At 51.1% G+C, this 16242-nt stretch overlaps 2 protein-coding genes across 10 annotated transcripts in view; one reads left to right on the forward strand and one right to left on the reverse strand.

Annotated features, from left to right (window-relative positions):
* ASTN2 (astrotactin 2) overlaps positions 1 to 16242 on the forward strand; it is a 360791-nt gene that overhangs the window by 236368 nt on the left and 108181 nt on the right. Inside the window, exon 1 of one of the 7 annotated variants that reach the window (XM_033011923.2) lies at positions 8422 to 8512. The exons of the other annotated variants lie outside the window; for them this stretch is intronic. The gene's annotated coding sequence lies outside the window, so the exon portion shown is untranslated. Of the gene's footprint in view, positions 1 to 8421; positions 8513 to 16242 lie in introns of those variants that run through there. 7 annotated transcript variants of the gene reach the window in all.
* On the reverse strand, positions 947 to 8702 carry TRIM32 (tripartite motif containing 32). Of its 3 annotated transcripts, none has more exons than XM_033011925.2 (2): positions 8656 to 8702; positions 947 to 6748 (listed from the first exon to the last, which is right to left on the reverse strand). In XM_033011925.2, the coding sequence occupies exon 2, from the start codon at positions 5715 to 5717 to the stop codon at positions 3774 to 3776; it is 1944 nt and encodes a 647-aa protein (XP_032867816.1). In that variant the 5' UTR covers positions 5718 to 6748; positions 8656 to 8702; the 3' UTR covers positions 947 to 3773. The 3 variants fall into 3 exon arrangements, with proteins under 3 accessions (XP_032867816.1, XP_032867815.2, XP_032867818.1); XM_033011924.2 differs by having other exon boundaries at positions 947 to 5784; positions 8656 to 8701; XM_033011927.2 differs by lacking the exon at positions 8656 to 8702 and having other exon boundaries at positions 947 to 5784; positions 6633 to 6818.

The raw sequence follows: 16242 nt of genomic DNA on the forward strand, positions 1-16242 counted from the left end.
AAAGCATCTGGCTTTATTTTTACTTTTGTAGTTCTGCCCCCTTTGATTAAGAAACAGGCTCTCCCCCTCATCCCTTTAAAAACCCTGGCTGTCGGTTGTTGCCCAGAACAAATGTTCGCAGCTTAGTTGCTGCTGCCCTAAGAACTCATAACTTCTCATAAAACGGCAGGGTAAGTCTAACAGCACCAGCACGGCAGTTGTTCTTGCAAGGATCGTATACGTTTGATAAACCAGCAACTCGTATCTGTTTAAAGAGCTGCTTCATATCATCTGAGATGAGCCCAAGTGGTAAAAACCTTCACCCAGATCCGCAAACCCAGCTGGGCAGCAGGACCAGGGCAGGACCTGCCTGTGCTGCTGACATACGGATGCCTTTGACTGCTGAGTGGCAAACTGCTTAGCTCTCCTTTGGCTCCACCTAAATTCACTGTTTCTAATATGAGGTTTTTTGCAGCATTTAACAAAATTACCCAGAATAATAGGTGAACCCTCGCAGCAGCCCTCCCACCAGCCCCAGCAAATGTGTCACCTCTGCAGCAGGGCAGAGCTGAGCCAGAAAGCCCCGCGATGTGCCAGGGCCGTGGGTGCTGAAGCCTTCAGCCAGGCTTCCACGTCCCGTTACCGAGCGCTCCGTGCCAGGGAGTTTGGACCAGCCCTTTAAAACATCAGGTATCAGCCACAGGGAAAAGTAAGATACTGCCCTTGTGGGACTATTGGCGTGACTTAAGGTACGAAACTCTAGTATTTGTTTATGAGGTGGGTAGGGAAGTGTCAGATAAAGTTACACGAGACTACCAAGGAGATCAGATTTATCCTCTGCAAAACTGACGGCATAAAAGGGGTCTCGTAGCCATGGTGTTCCCAAGTCTAATCCCCACTGGTCATAAAAACCAATCTGCCACCAAAGGGAGGAGATGTAGTGTTTTTAATAAGAAAATGAGCCGTGTGCTGCAATGTGCTTTTAATTGGATCAATTTTTCCTTTATTACACAATCTTTGAAAACCAAACACATACGTATAACCAGACAAGCTCTTTCTCCAGGTAGAGAGCAGAAGCCAAACTATTTCATCACAATCCTTAATTACTCCATTTCATCTCATTTGGCAGACGATCACAACATTGTGTGGGGGCACCGTGGCAAGAAATAGAGCTCTGCAAAATGATCTTGCAGTCACTGTCGAGTTTTGTCAGGGGACGTGCATACCCCAGGCGAGGGACAGCAGATTTTCTTTTTCCCTTTTCTGCCTGAAACCGAAGACTAGAAGAGCTGCAGGCGACACACACCCCCAGGCGCCGATCGCAGTGTCCTGGCCCACCAGTGCATCGCAGGGTAGTGTTATTTTTCTTGAATCCGAGTGAGAAACAGATGACAGACGCTTTGTTTGAACTGTGTAACCAGGAACAGGCTGGGGTAACCAACTGCTCAGTTTACTGGACTGGCTTTTATGTCCCTTCAAGCACTCCAGGAAATGTTATTGCTAGTAGTGTGATGTTTATTACAAAAAAAAAAAAATAAATCCATTGGAACAGAAAATGACAGAGGTACATATTATCATAGATAATATTGCTTCAATTATTCAGGTCCACGGTAGCTTCCTGCTTGGAGCAGTTCTTGGAAACAGCAGATACGTTTAAAAAAGATCAGTAGGAGAGGAACTGCCATTACCATAATACTAGAAAAAATGCCTTGAGTTACAATGTAATTAACTGCAGAAGGGCCCCAGTAATAGTCGTCATCTCCCAAAAACATACATGCAAGATGAGATCGGCTCCCCAAATTGCTGTTACATACCTTAGGCAACTGCCCCCTCCTACCCAAAAAAGAGAAGCAGAGAATGTAAATAATTATGGTAGCCTTGGCAAACACGGAGCAGCTCAGGAGGAAGGGGGGTTCAATTCCCTTGGGCTCCCTTAGTGGAGTGTCTTAGCTCCAACTCCCTTCTCCACAAGCATTTTCCAGTGAATTATAGCAAGAGAAATAGGAAGCTGCCCCGATGGAGGGGCACCTCCATCACACAGCTGGGTGTTTGTTGTGCCGGCCCTCTTCAGTGCTTTGGCTGAGCAGAACAGGGAGAGGGAAAAAAAAAAAAGCAAAATCCCACCAAAATCTGCTCCCAGCCCTTCTTCTGCAGACCCTGTAACAGCCAAACAACTGTCCGGAGCAGCAGTGGCTCTGAAGCCTGTTTTACTTTGCTGTTTCACTAAGGGAAAGTATATGGGAACTTAAATTCACCTGTTGCATACATGTTGTAGCACAAGTAGCAAACAATTTGCTGTAGCATGGCAGCCACCATAAAATCAGCTTTTATATTGTCTGTCGTGCCCCAAAATTTGCAACTACGTTGATGATAGCAACAAATAAATGCACTGCAGTGTAACTATTATCTGTGGCAGATTAACATGCTACCACTGTGCCCTATTTAAATGCATCTTTCCTTCAATAAACTATTCTAGGCGAGCAGCACCACACTGAGGTACACATTTATCAGTCAGGAGAGTAGCACTGTGGGGGCCTTGGTTCACACAGCTGCAGTTTTGTGCTTCATTTGGCCTAAAGCCGTGATGAACATGAACTCTGGTGCCTGCTGGTGCTGTGAAAAAAAATCTGAGCAACGTAGCCTTTTGCTGTGCAAGGGAAAAAAAGGGAATGCACCAGTGGACGTGTTTCCAGGTATTAAAAAAATAAAAAGTGAAACAGTCTCCCCCTCGCCCCCATCTCAGCAGTGAGGAGCTTGCACATATGAGGTGCAGATGAGTGGAAAACCTATTGCTAAATGCAATGGTCTGGAATGCAGAATAGTGAAGTACAGGTGAACATACAATATGCTGCATTTAATCTCATTTACTACAGTCTCCCAGTCTTATTACCCCAGCCCTTCCCCCTCCCCCACCATGAAGCTTTAGATACCAGACATACTTTCCAAAGACAGTTTCCAGGATACATTTAATAATAAAACAACAGCAAATATCAACCATAGGTTTCTTTTTTTTTTTTTTTTTTCCCTCTAGCCCCCTCCCTTTTTACCCCCTTCTACCTAGCAGAACTCTTAGTAGTAATAAAAACCCTGTTGCCATCAGAAGGCAGTTTTCTGGCTCAGCTCAGTCTCCCATGATTGCACAGTACTCACTTCACATCGAACAGACACGGTTCACAAATGGCACGACAGGGGCGATCTCCTGAATACCGGAACGGAGAGGGAAAACCCTCCCTCGTCAGTTTGAAAGTAAAGCTCCATCTCCGCGCAGTTTAAGAGGGCTATTTCGTTTTATGCAGTGCTGCAATCAAAAATTGCTTTCTCTAGTAGTTGCCCAGACAACTGCTACCCAGTTCCTTGAGTACCACAGTGAGAAGAGGATTGCCTCTCTAGTCCTCCAAGGGAAGGTGATTTAGAGCAGTCAGTCAGTGTTTATGGCACAAAGAAAGACACGATGGTTGAAGCTGGAAGTGCAGATGTGGCGAGAGGAGGTGAGAAGGTTTATTGAGTGACCAGTCATTTAGCAAGGAACCAATACTCCTGAAGGATGGATCCTTTACCTCACTCTTGCTCTTTTTTATTGTAAGGATTTTATATAAAAAAAGAAGAAGAAAAAGCAGACCACCACCACCACGTAAGCTATTTTGTTTCTAAACACAAAACATGATGGCCTCTGTGCCAAACCCCCTTCGGTTACGGCACAGTCTTCCTGAACGCTTGACACCGGTTCCCATCAGATTGCCATGAGGCTGGAAGAATCTCTGCTGCCAAAAGGGGTTTTACCTCGAGACATGCCTTTAAGGGGTGGAATATCTTCTCAGATGGTAACTGTAGATCTTAATGCAATGATCCCAACAGTCCAGCACCAGCAGCTGCCCTTTGGGAGTAATGGCGATACCGACAGGACAGGTGAGTCCTTCCCGGATTAAGATATTATAGCCACCTCCTTTAGGAAAATGCAGGATTTCTTTACGGCTGCTGTCAGCAACAATGAGGTCTCCCCTGGCATCGACACACATCCCGGCAATGCACCTGAAATCCTCGTTCTCGGAGAAGAAGTGGCTAATCTGGCGTCCCAGCTGCCCATCTGGGCCGACGGAGCCAATTGAGAAGCCTCCTTCTAAATGGTGTTCGTACTGCCGGTTTTCCAGGTTAAGCCCCAGCCCTTGAGTGAAGTATATGGTCCCTTCAGCATCACAGGTGACAAACTTCGGGCGCACTGCGCTACATAGGCAACTGTACTTCACTACCCCCATGCCGCGGTCTACTGTGAAACACCAGAGCTTGCCCCCTTCCACGTCGGTCACTACAAACTGCCCAGAAGGCAGTGCGGCGATGCCCCAGGGCTTGCTCAGCTGGCTGCGGTGACATGCCACGCAATGGCCATCCATGGTGTAGACCTTGACAGAGTTATCGTAGCTGTCAGTCACACCTATCAGGCCATGGCAGTTCATGGTGACAGAAAGGGGAGTCAAATTGGGCAAGTCTGCTCCGAGGAAACTCAATACGAAACTATCGATTCCGCTAGGGCTCCGGCGGATCTCCTTCAGAAAGCCCTTGCGGGTGAAAACCTGGATTCGGAAGTTGCCTCGGTCTGCCACAAGCACCTCGCCTTGCAGGGTGACGTGGAGGCTGACGGGGAGATTAAACATCCCTGGCAGGCTGCCCTTGGAGCCCATCTTCTTGATGAAGTGACACTGCTGGATGCTGGTGGCTGCTTCAGGCATCCTCGGCTTGGCTGGTGAGGAATTCGGTGTGCAGCTGGCCTCTTCTTGCACCAAGTCGGGCTCCCTAAACGATGCCGATGAGGATGCTGCAGTTTCCATGAGCGATTCCTCTATGTTAACAGTCCGGGGTTTCTTCACCACCTGCCCGATCTGCAGCGGTCCGACGTGGCTCACCTTGAGGAGTTCAACCTCCTGAAGAGTCAGCTCCCTTGGGAGACTGTTTGTCAGCTCTGGTTCTTCCTCATCTGCTGCCTCCTCCAGGAGAGCTATATCTCCCTGCTTTATTTTGGCAAGGAAATAGTCACAGCGAGACATTATCTGCACTTCCGCTAAGTTCAGCAGATAAGCTTGCTCCTCCATGACCTGATTATTTACCTTCTCCACTTCAGACAAAGAGGTGGTGAAGAACTTGCGTGACCTGGCCAGTTCTTCCTGGATCTTGCGCTCTTCTTTGCTGTAATCTTGCAGAACTGCTTTGTATCTAGATTGCAGGTCTCTTGAAACACCCTCCAGAGATGCTTTTCTTTTCTGCAGATCACCCATGAGCTCCCGAAGTCTGCCAAGCCTTGTCCCAAATTCCCTCCTACGCTCTTCAGCAGCCTCTTTGATAGCAATGACTCTATGCCCTTGGGGCATGTGTGATGTCTCCTTGCACGGCTCACATAAAACCAAGCTACAGCTCTTGCAAAAGTGTCTTGGCAACCTTCTCCCACAGACCTTGCACATGAGAAGACCCACCATTTCCCCCAGTCCCGTGGTGTCTATGATCTTCAGCACAGTAAGATTGTCAGTCAGCTGAGCTAAGCTTGTGATCCGCGTGATTTTGCTGCAAAAAGGGCACCGTATCCCATTAATGCTGTTTGCTAGGAGTTTCTCCAAGCACTGTTTGCAGATGGTGTGCCCGCAGTGTAAGAGCTTGGGTCTCAGGTGCTCCTCAGTGAAGGACTCCATGCAAATGGGGCACTCCAGGACCTCTCGGAGTGCATCCGAGTTGAGGTGAGGGGCGGCAGCCATGGCTTTCCAAGGCAGCTTCAGCCGGCGCAGAGTCTTGTACTCGCATCTATTCCAAGGTGCTCCAATTCTGTCCAGAAAGAAAAAAGGAAATGTGATTTATGTCATCACCAGCAGTTACATATACATGCAATTTATTTCTGATTTATCACCCAACCCTGGAAAAAAAGAAGCCCAGTTAGCTTTTCCACGTTTGGAAAGGATGGATTAGTCATAGCTAATGTCAGAGTGGGCAAATTCCAAAACTAACTTGCAGCTCCTAGTGAGATGAATTATTCACTTGCAAAATTTATAAGTAGAACTGAAAGAAGTGTAATGGCAGCAATAAGGAAGCCCAATAGATATTGATGACTGAATCATCTCCTCATGGTGCCCATCTCCCGCTGCCAAGCCTCCGAGTTTACATAATTTACTGAAACCCAGGGAGATTAAACCAAGCATTCAAAATGTTGCGCATCAAAAGAGGAACCAGATGGTGCAACGCTTTAGGACATTAATATATCACCTCTGGAGACCTGCATTCAGATGTGACATCAGATACGAATGAACTAAATGTGGTTGTTTTACTCTGCTTTTCTAGATAGCCAAAATAAATTTTCAGTGTTTCATACATTTGCCAGGAAGTGAAACTAGAAGGAATGATTTGTCAGCTTTCACTCGTTCTGGGAATGACTGTACATACTGAAAACACACAGCAAAGATTTTACGCCAGTGTATTTAATTAACCTCTGCCATGCTGCATCATGCTTCAGCATGCAAATTAAACACAGCTCGACGCAGCAGTGTTCAAGCAGGTATTTGCAATAATGGAGGTAACAGACAACTCGAAACATTCATTAATATAAACTACAAGTGTTCACTGTTAGTTCTTGAACTTAGCTTAATTGCATATAATTTCTCTTTATTTTGCAATCTTGCAGCGTTCCTGTGTTCTGGTTCAGTTTTACACCACTGTGGTTGCCGTTCAGCTTCAATACAGGTTTCTCCATCCTCACATCCCTCACAGCAGGGAGCAGATCCCAGCAGCTCTCTTGCTAAAGCAGCCATCCATTCAAAAGGAACAGAACAGGGTTCACATCATTAAGTTATTATTCAGTAGACTGGGTTTCAATACCTTTGCTATTGCATTGCTTAGCCATTAAAAGAAATGGGGAAGAAAACATTTCTTCTAGGGGGAGAGGAGGAGAAGGAAGTAGTTAGTCTTTAAAATGAAGAGACAGTCGCAGAGGGATGTGAACAGACAGCTTTTTCTGAATAATGGCTGCATGCATGCTTGCAGCACTCTCGCTTCCCTGCTGGGTTTGCCTGCTTCATCCTCGGGAGCGTTTCAGACAGAAAGGTTCACTGTCTTTCAGTTTGCCGTTTGCTCAAGTGGAAGAAGACAACTGCAGTGAAGAAAAGTTCTGTATGTTCGTACAGAGAAGAAAAAAAAAAATCATTTTAATTTATCAGCTGCAGTTCACAGTCCTTTAAAGCCCACATTTCAGGAAGGGATTTGGTGGCGTAGCAGAATCTCCAAGTACTAAGCTGGAATCTGATCCTTGGCTCGACGGTGGCACGATGAGCACCACATCCCCAGCACCCGGGGAGCAGTCCAGGCGCTTGCTGCCGCTGGCACTTAATACACTTCCCTTTTATTCTTAGCATCTATCTCAGCTGGGGAAGCAGCAGCAGCCTGGGCACTGCCATGTAGATGAGAAGCCTCCCTCTGAGGGATGAAAAATCTGTATTTTAAAACAATTTTAAAAAATGAAACACAGGATACCAGCTCCATTATTATTTTCCTTGGAAATATGTCAAAAGACTTGCTTAGGGAAGGATGAGGGAGCAGTACAGACACCAGATACACCGGAGACTTACATAAGAAACCACCTTTACAACAAGTATTTTCATTAAAGAACAGTGGCAGAAGGGATTTTGTTTAGTTTTAAGTTAGGTTTGGTTTTTAGAGAGAGGATTTGTACGGCATTCTTTTCATATATAAACCACTTTTATCAGAATGCCAGCATGCGCCTTAGCAACGTGAAATTATTTTTACTGCTGCACTTTTATCTTTATCTCACACTTGGCTGTGCCTTCATGGAAGTTTCCTTAACAGCAAATTGTTCTTGTGTATCAGTCCCTCCCAAGGCAGTTCCTCTGACGCAGAGCAGGGTATTGGAGAAAGCCTCAGCTGAGGATCAAGCTATAAAACTCTGTGAATTATGTGAGTTTGGTTTCCTTATATTCAAAAAAATTTCCTGCCACAGTTTCTCTTCTCACTCTGTAGTTTTTAGTTGGCGTGTGGGGCGAGTCGACTACTCGCACCTGTAATTCATAGCTCATGTCATTAAGAAGTTAAAATAACAGGGCAGAGCTGCACGGACCGCGCTGTGACTTCTCCCCACGGCGTTTGTGACAGTCCCTGCGCGCAGCCCGCCGAGCCGCCCCGCCAACAGGCGGGTTTGGGCGGGGGGGGGGGGGGTGTGTGTTTGCTGGAAGCCAGCGCCCCCCGCCCCGCCGCCCGACCCCCCGCGCCGGCCGCGGGGCCCTGGGGAAGGGGGAAGGCCGGCAGGACGCTCGGCCCGGTGCAAACCGCCGTTCCCCTCGCAGGACGGGCCCCCTCCGGCCTTCCCCCCCACACCCCCCCCCTCCGCCGCCGCGTTCGCGCCGGTGCCCGGGCCAGGCCTGAGCGGGCTCGGCGGGGCGCGGCGGCCGCGCAGGGGCTCACCCCGCCGGGGAGTGCGGAGGTGGGTCCCCGCCGCCCCCCTCCCCAGCCCGCCGGGCCGATGGCTGTGGGAGGTCTTGCGGGGCTTTAGGTGAGTTGGGGTTTTTTGCTTGTTTGGTTTTTTTTTTTTTTTTTTTTTTTTTGGGGGGGGGAGGTCCCGCCCGCCGCTCCCCGCGCCCCCGCCCCGCCGGCAGGGGGCGCCGCCGCCGCGGGGCCCAGGGGGTTGCGCCCTACCTGCCCGCCGCTCCCCGGGACGCGCGCCGCTCCCCCGGCATGCCCCGCGCCGCCGCGCCGCCGCCGTCACGCGTGTGCGCGCTGGGGGCGCGGAGCATGCCGGGAGATGGAGTCCCGGCGGGCAGGGGGGGGGTCGGTCATGGCGGAGGGGCCGAGGGCTGGGGCAGGGACCCCAGCTTCTGCGGCGGCCGTTTGTCCTGAGGAACGTTAAAAAAAGGAAACAGAAACGTGTTTTGTTCCTCTTTTTTTTTTTTTTTTTTTTCCTTGTTTTTAAATTACTGCAGCTTGTAATTAAAGGTTGGGCCATGCCCTTTCCCTAGCCCCCGCTGCTGCCCCTTCCCTCAGGGCGTGCCGGGTTTCTGGTCGCCTAAGGCAAATTTGACTTTCTTACTCCATTTCATAAACCGCACGGGAGCAGCCCGTGGCCTCCCAGGACAAAAAGGGACTATTTTTAGGTAGAGAATAGCAAATGCAATCAGTTGATCAGGTAATGTGCATAAATACCGTCAGGCGGCTGCAGTTGCTTATGCAAGGGCTTGCTCAGGGCAACTCCCGATTAATATTCTTTTCCCACAGTGGCCCCGATTCTGACACCGGTGGCCAGCGGCTGGTGCAGCTGTCACGGCACAGGCAGGGAATTGTCGCTTCTGGGGGGAACCAGGCAGTTTTGGGGCTTGCCCTCAATCGGGGTAGAGCTCGCTTTCCCTGGTCGCTCAACTCATCGGCTCGCACCGGGGAGGTGGCGAGGGGTGGCACCTCCGTTACACCACACAGGGCTAATGACCAGAGTCGTTAATCATAGCATCGGTCGTTCCCCTCCTCCCCGCCATCCCTCCAGCCTTTATTTCTGACCTCTCCACCCGCCAGACGGGCTCTCCCGCTGCCCGCGGGCTGCCCCAGTGTTTCTTGGGGTCGTGCTGGTGCAAGGGCCGTCACTAACACGGATCCCCTTCCAGCTCGGCTGTCGCTCAGCCATCATGAGGCTGCTTTACAGAGGGCAGAGACCGGTTTTACTGTCACCCCGTGAGGCTGCACAGCAGGAAACACCAAGACTTGATGATTCCTCTGCGGGAGCAGGGAGAAGTCCAGGCCTGGGCGGGCAGGTCCAGGGGAACCGTGTCCTTTACTGGTCCCAGTTCCCCATAGCCAGCCCCGCTCGCGGGCGGAGGTGCAGGTGGAGGTTCAGAGGGGTTTGCTGCCTGGGGAGGAGACGAGCCCATGGTTTAACCACTTCCTGCAAAGCCGGCGTGTGGCCCCTCCGGAGCGCAGTGCAGCCAGTGCTGTGCTGGCAGCTGTGGGGCCGTGCCCAGACCTTTCAGCAAAAGCTGCAGCACGTTTCCAGTGCTGCTTGCTTGCCCGCTCCAGCAGCTACCAGCCAGCACTGAAGAAAGCACTACCATAACGCAGCACTTCTTGCCACCTTCTGTTTTTGGTATTTTTTCTACTTTTTTCTATTTAGAATAGAACAGTTCAGTCGGAAGGGACCTATATCCGAGCGGTGATCAGGAGCAGCAGGGATCAGCAACGTGGGCAGCATATGCACTCAGAGACAGAGCAGATGCAAAGCCTGACCAGGGTTGCAAAAGAAAACGAGGGAGATTTACAGTCTCTTGTTTCATGCTGTGCTTCAGGCCCTGAGCAGCAAGCCTCAGCAGGGCCCCCCAAGCACCAGCGGTTTTCTGGGGGTGTTTCTGTGCCCAGGGAGGGGACATGGGGCTCAGTCCCGGTTCCCAGCATCACCAGAGGCATGCCCTTTCAGCCCCTGATGTATTTTCCAGTGAATAAAAGTGGATTTAAGCATTGAAGCAGGGTGGTCTGGCAGATTTTGTGAGGGCAGCCACACCTGAAAGCGAACAGTGTAAGGAAAAAATAATGGTAGGGATAAGGAAATAAGCTTTTAGTGCATCCTGGGGAGAAAACAAAGGGCTCTCTGGATTTGGTTAGAGGCGATACGATGAGCCAGTGATGTTACCCAGCATGTCAGAGCATGTGCCGTGACGAGGAAGGATGGGGAGGCTGTTCGGCTCGGGACCCCGATCACCCTGACCCCTGTCAGGGTGGTGTGTCCCCAGGGGCTGTCCCACGCTGGTAGCTGGCTGTCCAGGCTTGGTAGATTTTGGACATCCCATGGGAAATGGGCATCCGGGTGCATTGGAGCAGGGAGGGAGGCAGCTGCCGATGTGGGGGTGCTTACACAGCAGCCTGGTGGGGGGTGGCCACAGAAATTTGGGGGGGTCCTGGAGCCATCCTTGCAGGGACATAGTGGTTCAGAGGCGGGGAGGCGACCACTGAGATGCTTCCAGGGTTCAGATGAGCAGGGCAGGGCTTTGGTTGCTGTTCCTGGGAGGCCGTGCAAGCAGGAGGGTGGCAGAGGGGACCGTGCAGGGCACTGCAGAGCTAGTTCCTTTGACAAAGCGAGCTCATCGGTGACGCTCGCACCGTCCCCTTTTACAGAGGTTTATCTGTGGTCTCTAAAAATTCTCCTGGCTTTTCTTCTTAATACCACAGGTTTGCAAGTCTGTATCTGAGGCTGAGGTTAGTGCAGAGCCTGCCAGTCCCAGCTGCAGGCAGAGGAGATGGTCTGCCTCTGGATTTTCCCAGCCAGTACCTTTGGGATCGGCCCTGCAGGCAGGCGGGGGTCCCCCGTGCTGCTGAGCCACGAGCACTGTGGAGATGAGGGATCACAAACTGATCACGTTCAGGAGTTTTATCACATGTTGGCACGCAGGGATGTTGCGCGTTTGGGTTGCCAGACTCGCCTTTCCGAGGCGTGAGGCTCCCCGGTGTAGGGGCCGTGGGGTGACAGCGACAGAGCGAGTGGTGGCGGGATCTCCAGCCTGAGAGCCATCCTCCCGCGATGCCACGAGAGGGCAGCAGGGCCTCACGGACCGCCGTGGCCACAACTGCCCCGCATCCCACCGTGTCCATGCCCCACGCCGTCCCCCGGCTGCCGTGGGGCAAAGGACATCCCACGGGCGATGGTTTGCAGGCTCCAGCGTGGATGCTCCCAGGGTCTGCACTGGCATGCAGCGTCCCTCCAGGACGAGTTGTAGTCACGACTTCGCCCAGGCTTCCCACGGGGGACACCGTGCCACGGGATGGCCACTATCCCCAAAAGAACCCTCCCTCGCCCTGGCCCACGCATGAGCCACGGGCGTTGCTGGCTGCGTGGCTGTTTGCCCCTCCGGCATTTCCTGGGCAGCAGCCGGGGCTGGCACCACGCTCCTTGCACGGATCCGTGTGACAGGGGCACTGCTGCTCCCCCGGCCATCGTGCCCACACCTTCCTCACAGCCCCAGGCACCGTTTGCCCATCACTAGCTGCAGGCAACATTAAATCTCTCCAGGCTCTTCACAGACCTGTTGGTTACCTCACTGACAATATCTCACTGTGAGAGAAATTCCCGGGCAAACACTATTGATTTTCTTTCTAACTCCCTTTCGATGGATTTGTCAACAAATGGGGTATTATTCCACCAGGTAATAAATGTGCAGCTTGTGCCAGTGGATGTGTATTGGCCATAAATCCCCACTGCCCTGCCCGTGGTGGCACCAGGTCTGGCCAGCCAGAGGGTGGTAAAAAGGGGAGGTGGACCAGAATTACCTCTTCTTTGCATGAAATGCAAAACCCAGGTCCTAAATCAGGCCCAGCTGAGCAGCCCATCGATGTCGGTGGGGTTAACCTCCTGAGCCTGGAGGAATCCCTACCTGGGCCTGTTCCTGACGTTCCCTCTACGGCTTCAGCTGGAGAGCCTTCTTCTCTCCTTGTTCCAAGCATTTCTGCTGTTGAAGAGCTACCACATCCTACGCCTGATGTGGCTGCATACTTGTGGTAAGTGGAGTGGTTCCCAGTTTTGGAATGACCTGGGATCTTTTGGAAGAGATGCTTGATAAAACGCTGGACCACTAGCAAACCCATCATCTCCTGGGAGCTCTCAAGACAAAGCAGCACTCCAATACAAAAAAATTAGGTATTATGCTTTTGTATTGTTATAGTAGTGGTGTTATCATGCTTCACTCTTGGTCAAGCACTAGGAGGTGCTGCTGGTAATGCTGGAAGCGTTCCCCCACGTCTGCAACTGCTGCACCCCGAGCAGGGACCCCTGCGTGCTCTGTAGGCAGGCACCTCGTGCTGCGGAGTTATTAAATCCTGGTGGAGCACAGAGACAGAGCCAGGCACCCCAACAGGCGAGTGGTACCTCTGCACACTCTGCGCTGCTCGTCCTCCTGTTCTTACACAAGGCTTGACGCTTGGTGGAAGGCTGTTATTGTATTTGTTTTGCTGTGTTGTGTTTTTTTGTTTTTTTTTTTTTTTTTTTTCTAAAATACGTATTTCAGACAAACAAACAAACTAATAACTCCCACAAGTTGCCGTGATGCGTCTAACCACATCCGCGGCACTGTGCTTCCAAACAGATGTTGCCAGGATTCAACTGAGTCTCCAGCAGCATTAGCAAAAGCATGTTCAGATGCAGGGGCTGATAAGGAAACCCTCTATCCTCGCTGCTGCTGCGCCGCAGCTCCTGCAGCCAAGCCTCATCCTCCTGCCAGAACGGGACCTTTGGAGCACCCCGGCAGCAGTCACCTGCAAAGCCCTTCGCTAGGAGCAAAGCAGAGGCTTTGCAAAAGCAATCTAAGTGCCCTGGGAGGTCATCCAGTTCTGCACAGGGCTTGTGCAATGCGGACCTGAACGGTAAAGCTGGATTTATTTACTCTGGACTGGACCCAGCTTGCAGCGAAGACAACAGGAGCGTTTCTGTTGGCTTCCCTGGCAAGTGAAGATGGCATTGCAATGGTATGTTGCAGGGTCTGGTTCTGATTCTCTCCGATCCAACAGCAAAAACTTCCTTTGACTTCATCAGGAATAGGGTTGGGCCGTCCGTATTTTTGTTCAAGGAGCAGGCCTCAGCACTGACGAACAACTAGGTAATAAAAGCCAGATCGAGCCTCCAGGAATAAGTGGGGTTTCTCCAGTTCACTGTCGGGTTTGCTGTGGGGAGAGCGGGCTGGCCCCCGAGCCCCCTCCTTGCATGCAGGCAGCTGAGCAGGTCACCAAAACTCAGCTCAGAGGTAGGAGAGAGGGAGATGGAGGGACCCCGATCCCTTCTCCCTCAGCTACAGTTGCAATGGCAGGTCCAGGAATAAAGGAGTGTGTTTTGGGGAAAAATACCTCCCAGATCTGAATAACTCCTCTGTGAGATGCCGTGCGTGGTGAGTGTTGTGGGTCAGAAGAGAAGGAAGCACAGTCTCCGTCAAGGAAATTGCCAACTTTCTAGGGATGAGGCACCTGGAGCTGATGCTTTCCATCCCCTGAGCAAGCAGATGAGCAGCAGCAGTTCCTCCTCACTGCCTCTCCCCGGCTCTGGAGGAGCTGGCTCACAAGCAAGGTGTGCACCTCGCACTCTCAGATGGGTTTTAATAGCAGAAATGAGGTGATTATTTTGTTAGGACTGTACTTAAGCCTCCAAAGCCTGTTCCACAAAAGCTACCAGGAATTGCTATCCAGTGCTGATGACTTCCAAGTGCTTGTCTGGGTGAGAGCTGGCAATTTGGCAGTGGAGCCCGTCTCCCCCTGCTGAGCCACGTCCTATTTCTTTTTCCTCCTTTGGAGTGGGACCCAGAGCCTTTTTGGTACAAGGGAACACCGTGGATCCCTTCCCAGCACACTGAACCAGTAAGCTCAGCTACAGTAACCCCTTACATCCCCAAGAAACCAGTCTGCAAAGAAATCCTTTTCCCCAAAGTGACTGGGGCTTCAACTGTTAGAAAGAGGATTACATGCAGACAGCTGTTTCTACCTTACCTATGAAATTTTCTCTGCTGACAGCTCTACTATGAGTAGGCTCCATGGTTAATCTTCTGTTGCTGAGCGCATGGCTGCTACGGAAGGGTAGCTGTGCTATTCACACAGTTTTCTACCTTACTTTATTTGCAGACCTCTACACTTTCTCATGTTCAGCTCCATTTGATGACTGCTGCTCCTGGGATGGCTTTGCTCCATCTGAGTTTCCTTCAGGAGAAAGGAGGAACCCTCACCTTCATGCCAGTCCCTTTGGAGAGCTCTTGAAACCTCCACCACCTCCGGCTACAGTCCCCTTTTCTGGGAGTGGCGGACGAAGGAGGTGGCAGGTGGTGCAGGATATGTTGGATGAGCTCACATTAATTTTCTTTTCTTGCTAAAGGGGCTGGGTTGTCAGGGTGGATGCTGAAGGACGTCTCTCCATGTCTAGCCCGCCGTGTGCAGGCCAGCCATGTCCTCTCCTTCCCCGTGGTGAGGTATCTGGTGGAGCACCGCTGCACGGAGTTCCACCTGTATTCTCCAGTGGGGCAGCTCCTGAAAACACTTGAGTCTAAGCTCTTACAGCTGTGTCAGTCGGGGGGGTCCCTCAGCATGGGGCAATGTGGGGAGACTGGAGTTAGCACTGTCCTGCAGAGGGAAATTCTTGCTCAGAGGTTTGTTTTGCTCCTTGCTTGCCTCGGCTTGCTCCTTGCAAACACAGACCGTAAGTGAGGAGGACCAGGGGAGGTTGCTGCTCTTCTGCTTATTCATCCTGCTTGTTTGTACTCGAAGAGCACCTGAGCCCACAAGCACTGTGTGCATATGCACCGTGTGCCCTGTGCTCCGATGCAGAGAGGACGGGTGACACGGGGGGAGAAGCACAGAGCAGATAACTGGGAATGGAGCCTCCAGTGAGGCATTCCCAGAGCGGTGCTCTAGCAGCTGGACCATGCTGGCTTGGGCTGTCTCCAGGTATTCTTTCAGGTGTTGGTGGAAGCCTATATGAGCGGTTTGAGCAATGATTTTCAGAAAGCCTTTTAGAAAGGCTTAAAACTCTGTGCCACATCTCCAGACAAGCCTTAGCTAAGCTTAGCCTAAGCCATAGCCTGTGTTAAGGACTCATCCAGACATTTGATGCTAGTGGTCTATAATTCTTAGCTGTAAAGCCAGTCATTCAGGAAAGAAGGTTGGATATCCTATTGCAAATCATGAGATAACTGATTCCGCTTTCTCGGCAGCTCTCTCTGTTCATGTTCTCCCCTAAAGCATGGCTCCAAAACTTCCTTCCCCACGGAAGAACTCTGAAACCACTGCTTCAGCTCTGGGGAAGAAGCTTTGCAGCCTGAAAGTGTTATTGCCATCTTCTTTCTCTTCTACATGTAGTTCAGTAGCAATGTTAAAAAAAAAATGTTACTCTTACCCAGAAGCGGGAAGAGGCTTATGGTATCGCCTTGTAGCTTCCCTCTTTCTGAGACAGTTTATCATGGCTTCATGGCTTTCCCTTACGAGGCTTGAAGTTGCCTGGAGCTGCTCTTCTAGAAAATAATCTCTCCAAGAACCAGCTCCAACTCTCATTTTCCATGTCCATGTACACCACTGTCTCCCTAGATGTTGAGACATCTCGCAGCCTTGTTTTAATTTATCTTAGCAACTGCCCCCCTTTTATTCCATTGAAAGACGGGTTGGTTGGAATTTGCTTATTCTTCCTGTGACAGCTTTGATCCTGCACGCAGAAGTGTTCCCTGACAGCCAGACAGCAGGGAAGGGCTGTCCCTAGCCTGGAGGGCTTCGGGAGTCATGAATGAATAC

The sequence above is a fragment of the Tyto alba genome, unplaced genomic scaffold (assembly GCF_018691265.1).
Source record: "Tyto alba isolate M040663 unplaced genomic scaffold, T.alba_DEE_v4.0 Super-Scaffold_11, whole genome shotgun sequence".
In the NCBI taxonomy this organism is placed as follows: domain Eukaryota; kingdom Metazoa; phylum Chordata; class Aves; order Strigiformes; family Tytonidae; genus Tyto; species Tyto alba.